Source organism: Parasteatoda tepidariorum, chromosome 8 (genome assembly GCF_043381705.1).
Source record: "Parasteatoda tepidariorum isolate YZ-2023 chromosome 8, CAS_Ptep_4.0, whole genome shotgun sequence".
In the NCBI taxonomy this organism is placed as follows: Eukaryota; Metazoa; Arthropoda; class Arachnida; order Araneae; family Theridiidae; genus Parasteatoda; species Parasteatoda tepidariorum.
Window position 1 is genome coordinate 19,842,876 of NC_092211.1, and position 21,204 is coordinate 19,864,079.

Here is a 21,204-nt window from a genome sequence, read left to right on the forward strand (position 1 = left end):
GATGTTCTAACCACCACAGTTACACACCCCAGTCCAGGGTGAGTTAAGAAGCTTTATATAGTGGCCACTATAATAACACATTTTGACATATTAATTTCTAATATAAATGGCACAATGGGTTACAATTTATAAAAAAAATGGTTCTAATAGCTTAGGATACCGGTAACTTTAATTTTCCTTTTTGCTTAAATCGCTATATCTTTAAAAAATTTAAATGTATGGAAAATACAAAGTTATTCATATAGACGACGAATATGGCAAAAAAGAACATATGAAATTATTCCGGTATTCAGGTTTTAATTTAAGCAGTTGCCGGTAGATGGCAGTAACATGTACCACTGAAGCCAGTTGTAGTAAATATAAGATTGTAGTAAACAGAGGGAATTACGAATAAACCTGTATATAGCTTCTTAACTCTCCCGGGACTGAGTTGTACTATTATGGAGATTTAAAAAATTTTCAACAAACCCAGAGGTCCTTAGTTCGAATCCAACAAACGCCTCTCTAACATATTTTTTTCCCCATATCATTTTTGGAACAATCAGTTTTGCTTAAAAAATCAGAATATGCTGAGATTTACTAATTCGACTTTTTCTGAGCTATTTTGACACATTTTGGCTCAATTTTCCTCTTTTACAGTATAGATTAAGCTACCATATCATTAGCTAAACTAAGTATAACAAACTGTTCAGCTCTTACCTGTTTGGCGAAGACAGCTATGTCTTCATTGAAAGATTCAGACGAGCAGACATCTCCGCCAGCTATACCGGGCTCCCTGGGGGTACACGTGGCCAGTTCACACTTTTCAAATATCAGTGCTAGCAGAGGGAACAGAGGATGCCTATGGGAGAAAGAAAAAAAGAATATTTAAATACGACAGAAAAAAGCCATACACATGTCGACTCTGAATAATTCATAGAACACAGTTTAACAGCCGTGATTCCGCTTTTTGCTCAGTAGATGCTTTTTTAATGCGGCCATAAAAAGCCCCGCTGGTTTCGAGAGCACCTTTCGATTCTAATTAGGCAAAAATAAACAAAAAGATGTAACGCAAACGAACTTCCTAAACAATGTTTGAAAACCTGCCATTTTTTTCCATCAGTATGACCATTATGTATAATTTATTGAATTATATAGTTGAGTAATAGGCATGGCAAATGATGTTATTGTATATTTTGGGAAAGAGGATGTTGGTGAAATTTCGGAGAAAGTGGTACAATAATAATTCATTTATTAATTATATGTATTTATTCAGTATTTTTTATTGTTTTATCAACTTTATTAATGAATAAAAAAGGACATTTATGGAAATTTCGATAAAGTGGCATAAACGTCTCGACTGCAAAAAAAGTTACTACTCTTAAATAGATTATACTTAATATAACTCTTGTCAATTATATGTAAAATATATTACCACACTCTTTAATATATTTACTTGCATTACTCCCTGAGAAATATATTGGCAGACTTATTTATAACACTCACACGGTAATATATCTTACACGGATGTACCACACGAAGTTTTAATGAAATTAACTGATTTGAATCACTTGTAAATCGTGAGGATTCGAATAATGATGTAACCGGAAATGAAACTTGGAACTTCCTATTCGTCTTCGAGAAAATTTCTTTTCAGTCAGTGAAATAAAAAAAATATGTTATGGCATTACAAAAAATAGTAAACTTTTCAATAAACTGCAGGGTCATGAAAGATAATGGTAGGTAATAAATCATTTAAAGAAACGCAAATGAGATTACATAAGGATTAGTGAATCAGCAAAACACTTCCCGAAACTAATTTTAGAACATAAATTTAGTAAATAAAAAATTCTGACATGCTTGCAATTTCTGAAATTTTTTTTTATTAGAAATGAAAAATTAAATAAATTTGAATTTTTTTTAAACCTACAGAATTTACTTATATAGTTTATTTACTTATATAGTTTATTTACTTATATATTTTATTTGCTATTCTTATTTTTAACTGAACAAGAAAGCCAGTGACATATGTTCACCTTAAAAGTATTCTAATTATACAAAGAAGTCGTTTAAATAATGAGATTTAACTGTTATTTAGATAATGAGATTTTATGGTTATTTTTTAAAAAGTTTCGTTTATCTGCGCACTTCTCAATCTCTCTTTAATTTACACAAAATCAAATTGTCGTTTTTTTTTAAAATTTTTCTTACAATATTTTACAATAACGTTTTGATTTAATTTAATACGAAATTTTATTAAGCTTTTATCATTTCAATTCTATTTTTGAACATAACATATTTGAATTACTAGTTAAGTATGATAATTTAAAAAATGTAATCATAATTTTAACAGTCAACAAACTAAAAAATATTAAAAACAGGGCCGAAACTTGCCAATTATTTTAATTTGAAAACATATTTAATTTCCTCAATTTTTTTTACTTATCATTAATTACCCTGAAAAAAATCTGTTTCACATTGATACCTTGAATCATACTTTCGTCCAAATTAGCAGTAATTTTAATAACATGTTTAAAAGATATAAAATGTTATGGTTCAACATTTTTCCTGTTCACTGGAAACCATAGTATCAAGCACAAAAAATATCATTTATTTATACTAAAAAAATGACGCTTAAACTTGGTTTGAAGCAAAATAAACTACAAAATAACGGATAAAAAGTTTTAATAAAGGATAAGTTAATAAAGGATAAAAATTTTACTATATGAATGAAATTTCTGCTTTTTTTTCTTTTCTTTTATTAAAAAAAAATACATCGTTTTGGTTAAAAATACTTAAATATACGGTATTTAGTCCATTCATTAGGTAATTTTTCAGTTCATTGGTTTTCAAATTTATCTATAAAAAAAACGAAACTGAAAAGTAATTAGCCGAATAAATAATTTTCATCTCATGCTTTAAAGTATCATGGAAAAATTACCGCCTTTACCAAACTTTATTACATTTTGTAAAACAATACCTTATTGTTAATAAGTGCTTCGATAAAAATTACCAAACTTTTGGTTTTTCCCTTAGAGCCAGAAACACTCTAAATTTTACCATTATCTGGTAGTTTTGACCATGCTTGCTTTTCTAGGTACATTAATGTTTCAATGCGGTTCATTGTAGAGGAGGGATCCTTTCAAATAGAGGCCTGTAAGGCCATGGTTAAAAATTCGTTTGAAAATGTTTTAGGAGTCTCTTCACTCTGAGAACGATATTATTTTTTGAACAAAAACAATAATTTTTAAAATTTACAAATTTATTTATTTATTTTTTGTGTTCACTTTTCACTATGTATCCTTTTCCTAAATACTGATATTGGGAGATGGCCAACTGAGAATTAAAAAAACAATGACGTCACCGATACGCAAAAATAAACAGGGAAAGAGAGTAACGCGACGTCATTACTTTTTACTGTTACCTGATATGAAGCAGCGTTCACTGTCAGAAAATTCCAGTCATATCTCTTAATGAATGATTTTGATCATTTACGTCATACTTTTAAAAAGTTCGATCAAGCTGCTCAATAATAATATTTATCGCACTTCCAAGAACTTATAGGAAGAATTTAAAAGAGCCTTTCACGCACGCGGCATTTGAAGCAAAAAAAAAAAAATATATATATATTAGTGTCTATCAATCATTTTAAGCAGTCAATATACTTCATGACTTCATAACTACATTTTAAACTTAAAAACTTGTTCCTAAATGTCGTTCCTTTTCTTTTTTTCTAACAAAAAAAAAGAATTTTTAATTTAACACTTTTTTAAGATTATAGTAAATTTTTATGACACTAAGGTGCAATATAGAACCACGGCTAAATGGAACAAAAGCCGAGAGCAGCTACACAGCGCAAAATAAATATTACGCTTTCAAAATAATTAATTTAACAAACTAACAAACAGAGCAAGAGAGAGAAAGAGAAACAAATAACATAATAAGATGAAAATGCGTAAGCTTGCTTGGGGATCGTGGGACCTGTATTTATTTGAGGAAGGAAAACGTCCATGGAGTTTCCCCTGACGTAGAGGCTTGAAGTGAAAAAGTTTAAACACTGTGCGCAGTGCAAAAGTTATACTTTTTTCTATTTTTTACTGGTTATATACTTAAAAGTATACAATGATATTTATGGTACATTTCAGAGCTTAAAAATATTCAACCGATATTTTATTTTAAAAAACACGCCGATTGTTGTTAGAATCAAAATTTAAAAATAAAACTACATTTAGAAGTTAATCTGAATTTGAATCTGATTAAAATCTGGATTTGGAGTTCCTGCTTTCCAATTACACTCAACTTAAACATTAACTACAAGAATTATAGAATCTGTAATTTATTCATGGGTTATGCTATGTCTCAGTAAGAAGAATTATATCATGACATTATCACTTATGCTATGTGATTTATATTTAGAAAATGATAGTACCGTATGGGTTATGTTATGGTCTTATCTAATTCTCTTATTTGTCACTTTTAATTCATTTAAGGATTATTTTAAGACATTGGTTACGAGAATTCTGCCATAAGTCAGTTATGTTATGTCATAATAAAAAAATAAATATATAAAATTATGAATTCAGCATTTCTTTTCAAATAAAAATTTTTAAAAAAAACTTTTCAATATTTTTGTTGCTGTAAGCGTTTATTTATGTAGTATTATTTTATTTAACACACAGTACTAAAGAGATCACATTTAAAATCTAAATTTGGAGTTCCCGCTTTCAAATTGCACATCTCAGCTTCAAACTTCAAGAATTACGGAATATGTAATTCTTTTATGAGTTATATTAATACATTTGTTAGAAGAATTGTGTCATGACATTGCCAGTTATGCTTTGTAATTCATATTAAAAAAAACTATAAAATGTTTAAGTCCATTAGGTTTTTTTAAAAAATAAATTAACGAGAAATATTTTTCTGAATACTTTCATGACGCTGAGCGTTAATTTTATGCAATCACTTTAAATTTTATTAAACACTCAGCACAACTTAAAGAGATCGCATTTAAAATCTAAGATTAGAGTAGCCGACTTCAAATTACACATCTCAACGTCAACATTAGTCAATTATTCGAGCCCGATCGCTAATTAATGTAGTTATGTGTCGTTGATTAAAAGGAACGAAGCATTTAATGGAATATACGTCGGAATACGATTGATGTAATAATGATTAGCACTACACATCAAGTCTGCGTTCATTACAATGATTCCGTTGATCTCCTTACTATTGAAAACATCAAATGCGACTGGTAGCTAGACCATTAGCATAAAGTTTTAATCAATCTCCTGTCAGGTAAGGTGTTATTATTTATAAAAGTTTTTTTTTGCTTTTATTTGTGCTCAGCAACAGATTATTCTTAATAAAAAAAATCCCACAGCATAGCTACTGCCATTAATAATAATGACTTCTTATCGAAAATGGAGAAAAAAAAAAAAACTTTTGTAGGTTAGTCATTATGTTTCTTTGCAAATTCTGTCAATTGTACCATGGAATTTTTGGGTGCGTCGCAAATTGAACTGTGAATTTCGAATTTAAAAGCTGGCACAAAATGCTTTATTGTTATTCATAAAAGTGAGATTATAGTCTTTTGTTTTACTTTCAAATTATTGATTTTCAAAAAATTTATATGAGACTCAGGAGAATTTATAATTTTGATAATTTGAAGTTTTTGTTAAGTTTATGAATATTTAACAAGAATTAACAAACCAAAAATGTTTTAAATTTTTGGAAAATTTAAGAAAAAAAGGGGGTTGATTGAGCTTGTTTAGATCTTAAAACCTTTTTGTAACTACATTTTAATTTTTTATTTTTTCATTTTATAACTTTTTATTTTATTGTTTTTTATTTTATTGTTTTTCCGTTCAGTTTCGTAAGGGAAACAATGGCACTTGCTTTACCAATTGAATAAACTTAATCTCATCAAGAAAAAATATTAACCATCAAAAACAAATTATTTTTAAAAGTAAATTTTTCTGCATTTAATTTCATGTTTAAAAAATAAAAATCTAATTAGATAAGTATTGAAAAAAAAAACTTTTTATCGGCATCGCACAAGAAGGTTAAAAATAAAATTAAAAAAATTTATTTAGCTTGTTTTGAATCCCAAAACTAAGCCCATAACTTAACCTATAAAGAAGTTACAGATTCTAGTACTAAGGCAACCTATAAAAAAGTTACAGGTTACATTAATAAAACAATACCCATAAATAACATAATATATAAATGATTTATTAATTTCGTAACTAAGGCCGTAACGTAACCCATGTATGAGTTACGAATTTCATGATTAATACCAAAACATTACTCCATGATTACTAATTACCCCAAGTTACAGATTTCGTGACTAAGACCGCAAAGAAACCCATCAATGAGCTGCGGATCGCATAACTAAGACCATAAAATAACCTATAACTGATTTAAAATTTTATTCAAAACATAATTAATTTTTATACTCATATAATGCATTCGTTATAAAAAGTTTTTTTTGTATTTCCTCAAATATAACATAATTTTCCTGACACTTATATTGACGACGAGATGAAAAAGGGGATGGTTTTAGAAACAATTAAAAAGTAATTGAATAAATCACCATACTTTGATCTGAAAAACCGTCATATGCTTTGAATCATTGAAAATTATTTGCATGATTTTCGTCATTGCGTTGTATATAAGTTGCTGCAAACTTATGCAATATTATGATCAAACTCAGTCAAAAATTTCTAAAAAGGAAAAAAAAAGGAAAAAAAGGAAAGAGATCAGAAAAGTTGAAAACATGTTTAATACAGGATTGTTATGGTCCTAAGTTTTTTAATTTATGATTTAAACTATTTATTTGTATTATTTATTTATTAATGTTGCAGGAAATTTGTGCAACAAATACTTTGATGTGAGTTTTTTAATTTTAAATTTATATTACTAATTCATTTTATTTTATTGCTATTCATTCAACCTTATTACAAAACACCTCATCAAATAAATATTTCAATGTAGAAAGAAAAAAAAAGGAAATAAAATCACACCACAAACTGACCCTATTATTTATTACCAACAAGGAAAATCAAGAAAAATAGCCATTGAAAATAACAATTAAATATTTAATGGAAAAACTGTCAAATGTGCTTTAATGAACTTACTTTTTGTTGATAATACACATCCATTCAATTTAACAACAATCCATTTATAAAAGGAAAAAAATCCAAAGATTCTAGAAGCATTCATTCTATTTTGCTACTGACAATCAAATCGTGAAGAAGCATAGTTGGAAACTTGTTTAAAACATTTGTTATGAACATGTAAGGTAATTAAAATCTCCCATATTAGCAACCAATATTTAGCGAATGTCGAAAGTTTAATCTCAAATTTAAACAATTTAAATTTCAATTCTTTTCAACCAATTTTACTATTATTCATTAATTTTATGAACAAGTGTAAAAAAAACTAAATAACGAAACGTACATACACAAATTAACCCAGTTATTAAGAGGAGAAATAATGATTCATAAATATTTAGACAATATGAAAACTTTTAATTTTGAAAATTCGAATCATAGATTTTTTTTCGCTTATATAATTTTACTATAATTTACAGAAATTTACAAACAAAGCGCACATTTAATAGAAAGAAATACCTCTTAAGTATACGTACTCATTCATTTAATTTTTCTACCAGCAATGCAAATCAAGACAAAAGTGGAGAAAATAATAATTGAAACACTTCTGATTTGTGTAATGAGGACATTTAACTTATAAAATTAAAAATATTGGAAGTTTCGTAAAAATTTAAATAAACTAAATTTTAACTCATTCTACGCATTTATTTAATTTAACTAGATATATATCATTTAAAAATAATTTATAGTAATGATTAATCTATAGTAATAGTTAATCTATAGTAATAATTAATCTATTTATAGTAATAATTAACTAATAAAATACACAGAATAAAACAAGACGTAAAATATTTATTTAACTACCATTTGTAATTTGCAGAGCAGAAAAAAGAATGAATTGTCATTATCAAAGAATAAAAATTTCTAGTTCTCTTAAAACGCAAAAAAATTTGATTTTTTTGTCGGAATTATTATTTATCCATTCGTTAATTTTACTACCATTTATTTTACTTTACAACTAAGCACCATGTAGGGAAAAATATAATAAATAAAATATCTGAAACTCGTTCGTTTTAATTTACAGCTAACAATAAAAATCCAAATAGATTTGCAGTTAAAAAGATAACTAATACAATTTCTGCATAAAATTTGTGGAACAAAAAAGCTGTGGTTACTCTTGTTAAGAATTAAAAAGAAAAATAAGATTAATCTACATTAAAAGATTGATCACGAAATCTGTATAAGAGAGTGAAATATATATAAATAAAATTTTAAAGCCGTTAAGCAGTCATTAGATCTTTAACTTATACACTCAAAAACATTCGCAAAATATCAACATTTAATTTTGGTTTTCGAAAATTATGAAATTAATTTAATGAATCAATTCAAATGAACAATACATTTGCGAAATCTAGTTTTGCTTTAGGAGAGAGAAAAAGTTTTACGAACGAAAATTAACGTTTATTAAAAAAAGTTTCAACTTCTTATTCTTTGGTTAAATCTTACGTAAGTTTTGAATGCGAATTTTCATAACTCAATAAAAAGCAAAAACTAATTTAAAATTTTGATTTTTTATTAATTGCAAATAACATTTGCAGCGATAACATAAATAATAAACAAGATCGCCCTTGATTTAATTTTCAATTTTTCTTCATTTAATTAAACGTTATTATTTGTTTATTTACCGAGTACTAAAATTTTTATAATAAAATTGAAATAAAAAGAAAACCTCAAGATTCAGATCATATTTCATTAAAATTGTCAATTTCGTTTCAGTTTTAAAATTAAATTAAAATTTCATGGATGTCGAATCATTTATAAACTTCAGATCTTTTATTAAATTACTGTTTAAAAAATCAATTTCCTTATTCTTAAGAAAGTTAAACGTAAAAATTTAATTTGACTACTCGTGTGATTTTAAGGTCCATAATGGTATTTAATGTTTAAGCAGGGTGTCGTAAAATTTAACAGTCAAGGTCAAACTAGTGTATAACACGTTAACAAGGGTTAAAATGAAATGTGGAATAATTTTCCGATAATCATTCGTAGAAAAAAAAAATCATTAATTTTCCTTCTAAAGTACAATTTTAGAAATGTTTCAAAAATGACGAAACGTTAGCAAACACCACAGTATGTTGATATGTTTCTTTAGATCATTGTGGGTTATTGTTCTTGCATATTTAACATGCGTTTAGGTATTGACAGGTTCAAAATCAAAAAATAATTTTTTCACATGGAAACCAACAAATTTTGAAAAGATTACCAGATGCAACTAATTACCAAAATTAATTATCAAAGTTAATTATAAAACAGCTGATTGCATACAATTTGTAGTTTATTATTTCAAAATACCTATATAATGATTTACATTAATTTGAAAAAATAAACAATGCATTATCCTAGACTTAAACTAAGTTCTTACATAAAATGTATTAAGTCTAAGTATTTAATTAATGTTTTTAATTTACAGTTCAAGTTTTTATAAAATAAGGAAAGCAAAGTTTCATAATTAAAACAAATAAACAATTTGTATGCAATTTGAGCAAAAGAAGGGTTAAATTTAAAATTTTTTAAGTTTCTAAGTTAAATTTCACGCGAGATAATAGATCTTTCAGGAAATTCCATGGTTAAATTATATAATGGTGATTTAAAGAGTAATATTATGGTTCCTGAAACTAGTCTTACTGTGATTATATAATGTATCACATATAGAAATAGGGTTGTACCCATTATCTTTTAAAATTTATTTAAAAACTGCTACAGAATGAAAAAATAAACGTAAGAGATTCTAAATGTGTTTTAAATAAGTTCCACACAAGTAAAAATAGAACATCCAATCAAATATTTAATTTCTTATTTATAGACATTTTTCCTGATAAAAACTTTCGACAAACTTATTCATATCCCAGCGTATAATTAATATTTTTTTTTTGTCTTTATCATACTCATATTTAAAAACTTTAATTAAACATTATTCAATTATTAAATTAGTTGTCGTCGTGCTCAATTACTTAAATTAATTACGATAATACAAATGAGAGTAAAATTATTCATTCATATCGTAACATTTAAGCTTTTTTAATCGTCATCGAATTCAATCAATCTTCAAACGATAATTTTTGTGTCATAATTCTATAACAAATAATTCGCACTTTAATTCTACAACAGATATACAAGCATCATTCATATCATAACATATTAACTTTTTTAATCGTCACCGAATTCAATCAATATTCAAACGATAATTTTTGTATCATAATTCTATAACAAATAATTTGCACTTTAATTCTACAACTATCAAAAGACAGTTTTCACTCCAACAATAAAATCTTCCATGAGAAAGAAAGAATTGATGGTATTTTAAATAAATAGGAGCTAAAAATATATAAACGGATATGAAATACCCATAAAAACAACTAAAAAAGAACTTGAACCACTTAAATCCTCTTAAGATTAAGGATTTCGGTCGAACTATGATTTTTCGAACGGATCCCATTCTCGTCACGCCGGCTTCCCACCGATCGGCAACGCCGGTTCTCCCTCCCCGCATTCACGGCGGTAAACTTCGCGTCACTGTTCATCCGCTGCCTTTTAGAAAACCCCCGTGCCTGGATTTAAAAGGCTAGAACACCAAGAGGGGAGAGGTTATTTTTCGATTATATTTATAGTGGGGGGTTCTGGAATATACGGAGATTGTCTTGGGGTAAAGCTCAGAAGTGAAGTGCTATTTTATTTTTTTAAGAAGATTTTTTGTTGTATTTATTTAGATATATTTTTAAATTTTTGAAGTTTATCGTGAAATTCGGTAGGTTGTGTTTTAGGCAATTTCACGATTATGCTTCTGTAGGTTCGTATAAGATTCGATTCCTGAAGAAAAGTGTGTTATGGTTGAATAAGTTCGAATTTTTTATTCTATCAAGCCGATATTAAATAAAAAGGTTTTTAACAATAAAAAAAAATGCAGACAAGAGTATAAAATAAATAGTATAAATAAATATGTCGTAATATTTATTATAGTACAACAAACGGAGAAAAAATTTCGTGAAATAACCGTAATTATAGTAATGACATTTCTGGTTAAGGGAAGACGAAAAACATCTTAAAATAAGTAAAAAAATACAAATCTGAAAAGTAAATTTAACCGAATAAATGGTTTTTTATGCCATGCTCTAAGGTATCATGATAATATTTAAAATTTTACTCTATTTACAAAAATTTTTAAAGCATTATAAATTAGATTATTTCATTGATAATTTTACGAAAATTATAACGAAATCACCTAGGTGAAAATTCCGAGCTTTTTGGTGTTCTTAAAAAGCTTGAAGCAACATAAATTTTATCATATTGGGATAGTTTTAACCATAATTTTTTTCTTGGTACAACAAAATATAAATTCAAAGAAAAAAATAATTCATTGTATTTAACTTAAAATAATTATATTTTATTCCATACCATTTATTCAAATTCTGAAATTCTATATTAAAATTACAAAACCTGAAATAATTAATACTAAAGCTAATGTTTTTCAAGATTTAGGACTAATTTTGCAGTTAACAATTTGACTAAATTATTTAAACAAATTAAATAATATGAAATAATCTAGTTTAATAAAAACTTAATAGATACTTCTTTGTTAAGGCAAGATTAGGGAGTCAGTTTCTATCAGTTTCATTCTTCCATTAAAAGTTATTTTACAATAAATAAATAAATAACGAAATAGAACGAAAGTGAATTGTATGGTAACCTTATAAACTTCGCGGACTATAAAATGGTATCCATACAAAAAATGTAAACACTTTCAGTTTAGAAGTAATGATAAATATGATCAATCAAATAACAGAACATAGAATATAAATAAGAAGAATACAAAACTATATATATACTTGAAATACATATTAAAATTTATATTACAAGTATGCGTCGCATATTCTATATATTATATCTTTATGACCTATAAGCCAATAAAATCAACGGAAAAATAGAAAAAGAGAAAACAAAATTATGCAACTGGACTAAATTAAAAACAACAACGAATAGAAAATAAAAAGGAAATTTGATTTCTATAATATATATAGTAAGAACTAGAAATTGAAATAAATGTATTATTTAAAAAAAAAAATGTATTTATTTATGAAAAGCATTACTATTTTAATTTACATTACTGACGAAAATTCACATAAATTTTAATAACTTCTTAGTTGAATTTGTCATATATTTGGCAGGATTCATATTTGGTGGCAGTTGGCTCATTGTAAAAGAGCAGGTGAAAAAATTTTTACAGCTTGAGATTTGCTAATTGTTTTTGAAAATGCGAAGACTATTCATTACAGTCTGTTATCTTCCAACCCGCAGAATTGCATTTCTACGACACCTTTTTTATGCATAACTTCCTTAGCTTGAAGCTGTTAGGCGCTACAACTGATGCATACACACGATACATTAAAAGTTAATATCTGATTGAAGATATGAATCGCGTGATTGCTTTACAACATGGAATTGTTAATTATAGTAAGAAAATTGAATAGTTAATAAAGATGTTAATTAAATCTACGTGTGATTGATGGAAAAAAAAACTTTTTTTGTGTGATCGACACATCAACTAGAAAAAAATTCAATATATGTAATGAAACTACATAAATATCATGCTAACTATCACATAAGATCTAAAATATTCTAGATAGAGTGGATTTCATAGTCAATAAAACACAAAAATAACATTATTTTAACAACTACAATTTTATAGTGACGGCAACACTTCCCATTTACTACCGACTTCACATAGTTTTGATTATAAAATGAGCTTATAAGTTTACTATATTTTTAAATTCACGATTTCGAATAGTAAAAGATGTATTTTTTCCTTTAACGTGCGCAGTTGTCGCTACTTTACTAAATTTAAAATTAGAAATCTCTAAATATAAAAGTAAATAAAAAACTGAAAATTTTAAGAGCTTTTAAAAAAGAAAAGCCTAAAGTGAATTTCAATGAATGAAGTTTACTTCATTATTCAGGAGTAATACTTATTTAAATACCCAAGATACTACTTATTTAAAATTCTGAGTAATTCTCAGGATTTTGTAGTCTCCATTTACGACTGGCATCACATGGATTTTATTATAAAATGCACTGAATAAGTTTATTATATTTTTGATATATTTTTTCTTTTAATGTACATAGTTAACATTAATTTAACAAATTTAGTGCCGTGGTGGCTTAGGGGAAAGAGCACTCGCCTCCCAATGAGATGAACCAGGTTCGAATCCCAGCAATGGCTGCAGTGCTGACTTAAAATATCTTCAGTGGTTGACGGATCATTGGTTAGAGTTCCCTTGCCATCAAGATAACCGTGGGAAATTTGTGTGGTTTTCCTCACCATGGAACGCAAATGCGGGTTAGTTCGATCTAAAAGTCCTCTCCGAAAGCAAATTTCTCTCAGATCCAGGAGTTCCCTTGTCTTGTTGATAGGGTTCAAGATTACAAGGCTGTGGAGTTGAACATTAGTTGTCGTAAACCCTAAATTGGGTCGGCTGTTCAACGACGGTTTATAAAATGAAATTTAGAAATAGTAACCTCTGAATATTAGAATTAAAAAAAAAACTTTTTAGAACATTTAAACAAGGAAAAGCTTAAAGCGAATTACTATAAATGAGGCTTATTTCATCATTTAGCAGCAAAACTTATTTAAATACTCAAGAAAATGATAAACTGAGTACGAAAGCTATTATGATTCAGATATATCCCCACATCTACTAGAAACTTTGCTGATTTTAGGACATTTTCAAACTCTTTGATTATTGAACAACTATATCTATTGAACAACTATTTGACTATTCAAACTCTTTGTAACAATTGTGGGTTGGCCTTTGCATCCAACAAATGAGGAAAACAATTAGCACCAACGTAAATTTAACTTTAGAAAAAAGGTATCAAAAATAATAACATCCTTTATTCAGTGCAGCATTTTACTTAAAAGACATCGCTAACCAACTAAATATGATGTTCATAATAAATTTTGACAGAAATTTACTAATTTTAAGTCAGTGGACATTTTGTCAAAAATGCAGCTTGCTCTTGTAAATAAAAATCTAATTTTAAGAATGAGTTTTTTTTTTTTTATAACAAAAATAGGAAAAACCGTTATCACATAACAATAACTTTCACAGACCACAGAGTGGGTTTTCTAAATAAGGAAAGGGTTAGTTTTCTGAGAACCCAGGAAGATTCACTTTGTATCAGTGAACAAAAGAGCAATCATCTCTCCCCCCTATTGGACTATGGGGAGTCTTCCGTTTCCAAGGTCATCCTTTTCAAGCATCAACAAAAATAATCCTTACATTCCATAGGCTTTCAGGAGAAAATGGAAGCAACGTTTCAAATAATTTTCAGGTAAAGAACGTAACGAAAATCATGTGATTGATCTCGAAAAATATATATCTCCATATAAACAAAACATGATTAACTATAAAGTTATAAAAGCGATTTTTGATTATGCATCACCATAGATATAACATAAAGAGACATAGCATAAACTTTTTAAATCGATATAAAAACCTAACAGTTAAAAGTGTGCATGAAGCCAGGCAAAAAGCATATACTAACTCAATATCTATCTTAATTTTAACCAACTCAATATCATTTATCTAAAATCTTAAAAATAATAATTTAAAAAAAATTGTTCAGGTAACCGCATATAAATTCACACAGCGATTTTAGTTAATTCATTATCATTTAATCGAAAAAATTTCGAATCGTTTCAAAAAATTTGCATTTTAACTAATCACATGTATTTAAAACATGACCATGAACTTCATATAGTGGATTTAAGTCATTAACATTTATCTAAGAATCTAGAGACATTACAAAATTTAAAATATAGATATTTATGAGTATATAGAACTTTACCGAAAATTAATTCCTATAATGATTTTCATTAACTCATTATCAAAGGTAATGATGTCAAGATAACAAAAGTATAATTATTAACTTTTGAGTGTGAAACGTGACATATTATAAATTTGAACTAATTCATTATCAAAGATAATATATTGTTAACATAAGCAAAAATAAAATATTAACATTTAGCTTAAATACATGATAAAAAATAATGCCTTATACTGAATTTAAACTAATTAAACACAGATATTAAGTGTGACTAGCTACAAATTTATATCTAAAGTAACTCGTCACCAAAGGTATAAAAACCAAAGAGGGATTTTCAAATTTAATAAAAAATAGAACACAAGCCTTCGGTTTCCACGTGTCGTATTAAAGCGATGACTAATCCTTTAAAATTATTCTATTCAGTTCTAAAAAATAACTCATAAACAACAAAATAAACAAAAAGAGGATAGTTTTTCGTTTTCCTAACTTTAGAAAAAAATGAAAAAGAAAAAAAAAACTAAAAGGATACAAAAAATGAAACAATGTTGAACGTTGAAGTTGGAAAGAAAAATAATTATTTTAGTAAATATTTTTCTTAATAGTTATGTATTTTCCATATTTTGGCAACTTAACGATTGTCGTTTAGTCAAAATTTTAAAAGACCTCATTGTAAAGTATGGATTCGATTAAAAGCTTCAACAACAAAGGAATATAAATATTTTAATATAATTCGATAAATACAATCTAATTAATTGAAAAAGCACTCGGCACATTTTTATTTTTGGATACTTCGTTAAAAATCGTTTAAATATTTCAAAATAAAATTAAAGGAAACTTGTGTGTAAGCGAACATAATGGCACAGGTCATAGATAAATTACCTAAACTGAAAAAGAATGCAGTAAATTGAAATAAAAGAATAATAATAACTGATACTAAGACAAGTAAAGCATTCAGTTTAAATACAATTAATTTGTGTAGTTAAACTGTTAAAAAGCTTGAAATAAATATTTATTTAACTGATTTTTATTAAAAAATTTGAAACTGCAATATGATATTTAGCTCAATTTTTATCAAAAAAAGTCTGTAACTTATTTATTTTTACTAAAAAAATTTAAAAAAATAATAATAATAATGATAAATAGGATTTTTGGAATTTCGTGAAAAATCGGGACACATACATTGCATTATATAGGACACATGCATTAATATTTAAGTGAATAAAAAAACACTGCAGTTTTTTTCTATTCGGATATTTCATTAAAAAAAAAATCTTTTAAACATTCTAGCATTCCAATTACAAAATAATTCTAAAAATAGTTTAATATAGTAAATACGAAAAAAAGTCTGAACTTTTAATTAACTAATACATTTTTTTCCAAGGTTCTTTAATGGGACAAGTTACGTTTTACTAACTACATGATATTAAAGTTCGTAAACAAAACAGAATAAGACAATTTTTGGATTTAACATTTTTTAATAAAATTAAAATGTTGCATTTAAAAAAATTTTTTAACCAATATTTCATACACATACAACATCAGCGATGAAGTTATAATTTTAAAAATAAAATGAAGTAATAATTTCAAAATAATTTTGAACATTTTTCAAGCAACAATAATGATTAGTTTTTCCAAAAAATTTTCAGATCGCTTCTTAAAATCAGAACTTTGTTTTCATAATGGTTTTTAATAAACCATAATGTTTTTCGTACACATTGATTCTGCTGCTGATAAAAAAAATTTCGATCAAAACTACCAAAATGTAGTAAAATTTACCGCGTTTCTGACTTTATGGAAACACCAAAAAGCTCAGTAATTTTTACCGAAGTGTTACGAAGTTACTAATGATTTTAGAAAAATTAACAATAAAATATGCTTTTATAATGTGCAATAAAATTTGATTATTTTATCATACCTTAAAACATGATATGACAATTAATTATCCGGTTAAATTTACTTTTGAGATTTGTATGTTTTATTACATGTGTGGTAACAAGAACGATAATTTTGAAAACCAGAATTCACGGTAAATCGTTAACATTGAACGGAAACATTACCAAATGAATAGTTTGTATATCGGATATTTTGATTTTATAAACCAGAATTTGTTTTTACCAGAAATGCCATTATATACAGTATGGTAGTTTCATTAGAATCTTTTACTCCATGTCATAACCAAGGTCCAAACACCCCCCGTTACTTTTTAATCACTTTTTTTATTGAAAAAGATCAGTCCCATCTAAATTTTTACTTAACCTCGGTGAAATGTATTTATATTTGTGATTGCAGCGTAGCGAGTGATGAAAAAGAATCGTCACGGGGATTTGAATTCTGAATTACAGGTTCGAGATCAGTCTATGAATTCTAATAAGTCTACTACTACCCTAAAGAAGTGATTTAATATCGAAACTCGTTCTTAAAGATGTCTGTCCACTTAAGAGACTAAATTGCTTCCCAAATCGAATTCTTTGTGACAAGACGAAGATTTATTTCCATGCTCCGACTCCTTATAAGAAAGAATATTAACTAAATCTGTAGTACGAAGCGCTGTTGCATGAAAATTTCAATATTTTGGATAGATCTACGGGTTATAGAATACTAGAAAATAACTCTTTTATGACTGCTTTGAACTATGTGTTATAAAGAAATAGCAATCATATATATAAATTTTAACTAACAAAAATTTTTAAATTGTATCTTGTGAATACATTTTTAATGTTCGCAGATCAGATTGGTAAATGTCTAACTAATTCATAAGTCTAGAATGTATCTGCTGAATGCATTGATCTTTTACAACTATCAGATTATTCTGAAGTTCTGCATTTGTAATTTTACGCAATCGAAAGTTTATATATTTACCTAAGCCATATTTCTAAAATATTTGCGTGAATAAGTTTGTAAATGAGACCACCAAAAGTATAATACTTTCGACACTTTTACACTAATTAAATAATAATAAAATCACTAATGTCATAAATTTTTTTGAACTTTTTAATTTGAACAATAATACAACTTAATAATAATTATTATTAATTGAAATACCAGCTTCTGAATTGATAAATATATAATAAATACGGTTGTATACTTGTGTAACTACGATAATATAGTCTGTTTAATTTTCAATTAAATTAATTTTATCAGAAAAAAAAGTTTTCGATATAAATATTACAGCCTTCCTCAGTGAATGAGTGATTGTATGGATAGTTTTAATATCGAAATAAATTATATACTTGATTCCTAACTAATTTTAATATTCATAATTCTATTTAGTAAAATATTTATACAAGTGTAAGAGTAAGCTAATTATAATCATAAACATTTTAAACTATTCTAAAATTAATTATCAAATAACAACAATTTTATCGAAGTCCTATTGGAGCTAACCTGAGCAATGAAAAACCACTGAAATGTTAAAAAACACAAATAATCAAACTAGTTCTTATCACAACAATAAACAATTTGATAAGTTTAAGAAATAATAAAGTTTTTCAATTAAAAAAAATCATTAATAAAGTTCCAGTCAGTAAAAAATTGAAACCGAAAGTAAGCACTCATTTTTTTACAGAAGTTTTTGAAGTCTTAATTAATATTATTGAATTAAATTAAAATAATAATTCTTAGTGAAATATTGAATTAAAATAACAATTCTTAGACTTGGTGTTGTTACGCTCTGATTAAATAAATTCTAAATATGAAAAGAAAAATTAAATAAAACTAGGGGCTTAATAAAAATGGTAAATACCCCATGGGTATTTTTCTGTTGGACGAACTGAATCTGAATCAAATACGAAATGATACAAACAATGTAAACATCGATCTAGTTTAGACAATAAACACGAATAAATAAATCATTAGACATTATAATATATTAAACATTACCCATATATGGCATCCTTATCTCTCTTATGAACATCTGGTACAGTTCCCATAATATGGTTAGACATGGATACATGATTGCTGTGATACTGGTGCATTGAGGGTGTGTGATTCATATGTGGGGCATGAGATAGGGGTTGCATTGCCCGATGCCCGTGCGGGTCGTATAGGGACGTTGGACCGTCCATCCCGCCGTAGTGCGGCATACCATCTTCGTATTGCATAGCAAGGGAATGGTCAATTGGGTATGGTTCACTCTTCATAAGCAACGGTCTGTTATGGCCATTCAAATTACAAGAATCTGTCAAAGATAGCTGTCGCACGAAAGGATTAACTTACCAAACGTACCACTCAAAAGATAATTTAAATTAATATTTCAAACGATTATATCCTTTTGGCAGACGATTTTTATCCTTCAAGGATCACAAAATAAATCGATCACAGCATTTAATAAATAATATACAAATCAGAAATCTTGGAAGGATTGCGCCGAAACAGGTGAACAAGTAAACTTTGCAAAACTTTTTTTTTTCTTTCCGGAAAGTTTTGTTTATTAACTTCCTTACGAAAAATCCAGTTTTCCTTTAAGAACGGTATAAAATCGGTGCTTTTTTATATTATTTTTATAAGTATACTTTGACCTCTTAAATCACTTGCAAATGACAACACATACACAAACACACACCGGCTACAAGCTAAAGAAAAAATTCCGCGCACCGTCCCTTATTGTCCGGCGCAATAAAGTGCCACTAAAAGAAGCCACGCGATTTTCCCCCGAAACGATCGAGAACGATCGTAGCGCCACTCGCAAAGCTGCGGTAATAGCAGTCGCTCGAAACTCAAAACAGCGGGAAAGTTGGTAAAGACAAGCTGCCGTGTTTTAGAAAAACGAATACAGATAAAACTAAAATGTTTCGCTAAACATTAAAAAAATTGAAAGAATAAACTTTTTTCATAAAAGTGCTCTGTTTTCGAAAAGTTATTTAACTATTAAATTTTTTAAAAAATTACCATTTATCACAAACTGTTTGATTATGATCTCTAGCTGATTTATGAAATAATAAACTGTATTATGAATCTTATGATTTTATAAGATATTAAGATCTAAGCAAATCACACAAACACTACAAAGGCAATTTTTTTTTAAATATATATTTTAGTTTTTAGTCAGATAATTTCCATGCCTTTTTTTCTATTTCTATTTTATTGGCTAATAAAAAGTTACATTTTGGAGATTATTTATAAATATTAGTATTAAAGTAAAATTCAACACAATTTTCATTATTAAAAACACTTGGAATCCTTTTTTAAACATTAATTAAATAAGAAACATTTGATACTTTAAAAGATTTGATATATTAAGTAATTAAAGATAATTTTTCACTTCATTAATAATTTTTCCTTTATTTCAAATAGTATTATTATATCACGAACAGTAACTATTATATTGTAAACACTTTATATTTTATAAGATATTTCAAAATAAATGTTTCTGAGTTTTGAAAAACAATTGATAGCGGCAAAAATGTTAAAATTATTGAATTTAAGAAAGTTAATGAATTCTTCGAATCAATACTTCAAATCAATGAATAAAACTACATACGTTTGTAAACATAGCAAGATTTGGATATACATACTTAGCAATTGTACAATCTGTAATCAATCTGTACTATTGTAACAATCTGTACTGTAGAAAGAGCGTAATAAATATATGCCAGTAATAATGTAATATCTCTAAACTCTATTATGCTCGGTAACTGTACTAGCTAAATATACTCGGTAGTAATACTTTAATAAGTAAATCCTATGTTATAACTAATTTTAAGTGTATAATTATAACTTGTTAAATGTTTTACCAGTGCCAATAGATAGGTTCCGAGAAGAATATTATTATGAGTTTGCAAAAATAGAACGAATATTGGTTCTGTTAATTGCTTATAATATTTTTTATTTGATCAATATGAAGCGAAAAATTATTCTCCATAAATAGAAAATAAAAATAATAATCAAGATATTTTTTTAAGTTTAAACTTAATTTACTATAATAATTATTAAAAAATGTTGGCACAATTTCAGAAGTAAAGAATTTTGACCATAGAACACAAATAATCCCCTCAAAAATTTTCTATTCAATATTTTATAAAATTAAATAAAACATAAATTTTGTTTTATATTAAGTTATATGTTATAATTTAATTTAATCCTAAAATTAGACTACTAAAATAACAAAAGTCAAACTTAAAGCAAAATACAAAGGAGGTATTTAAACTTTGAGATATGGTAATTTTTGTCGACTTGGCAAAACTCCCAAAGCGGCCGAAATATACATATAATACACATTTGTTTTATTTTAACA

At 26.7% G+C, this 21,204-nt stretch overlaps 1 protein-coding gene across 6 annotated transcripts in view; it reads right to left on the reverse strand.

Moving 5' to 3' along the window:
• The window catches only part of LOC107439560 (homeobox protein Meis1), a 271,514-nt gene extending 251,813 nt beyond the window's left edge, over nt 1-19,701 (reverse strand). For 2 of the 6 annotated variants that reach the window (XM_071184435.1, XM_043052522.2), the window contains exons 1-2: nt 18,852-19,701; nt 700-841 (exon numbers count right to left, since the gene is read on the reverse strand). In XM_071184435.1, coding sequence (XP_071040536.1) covers nt 700-841; nt 18,852-19,111 — 402 coding nt within the window. In that variant the 5' untranslated portion in view covers nt 19,112-19,701. The remainder of the gene's footprint in view (nt 1-699; nt 842-18,851) is intronic. The other 4 variants (XM_071184434.1, XM_043052530.2, XM_071184433.1 and 1 more) reach the window with 3 other exon arrangements.
• Between the last annotated feature and the right edge of the window lie 1,503 nt (nt 19,702-21,204).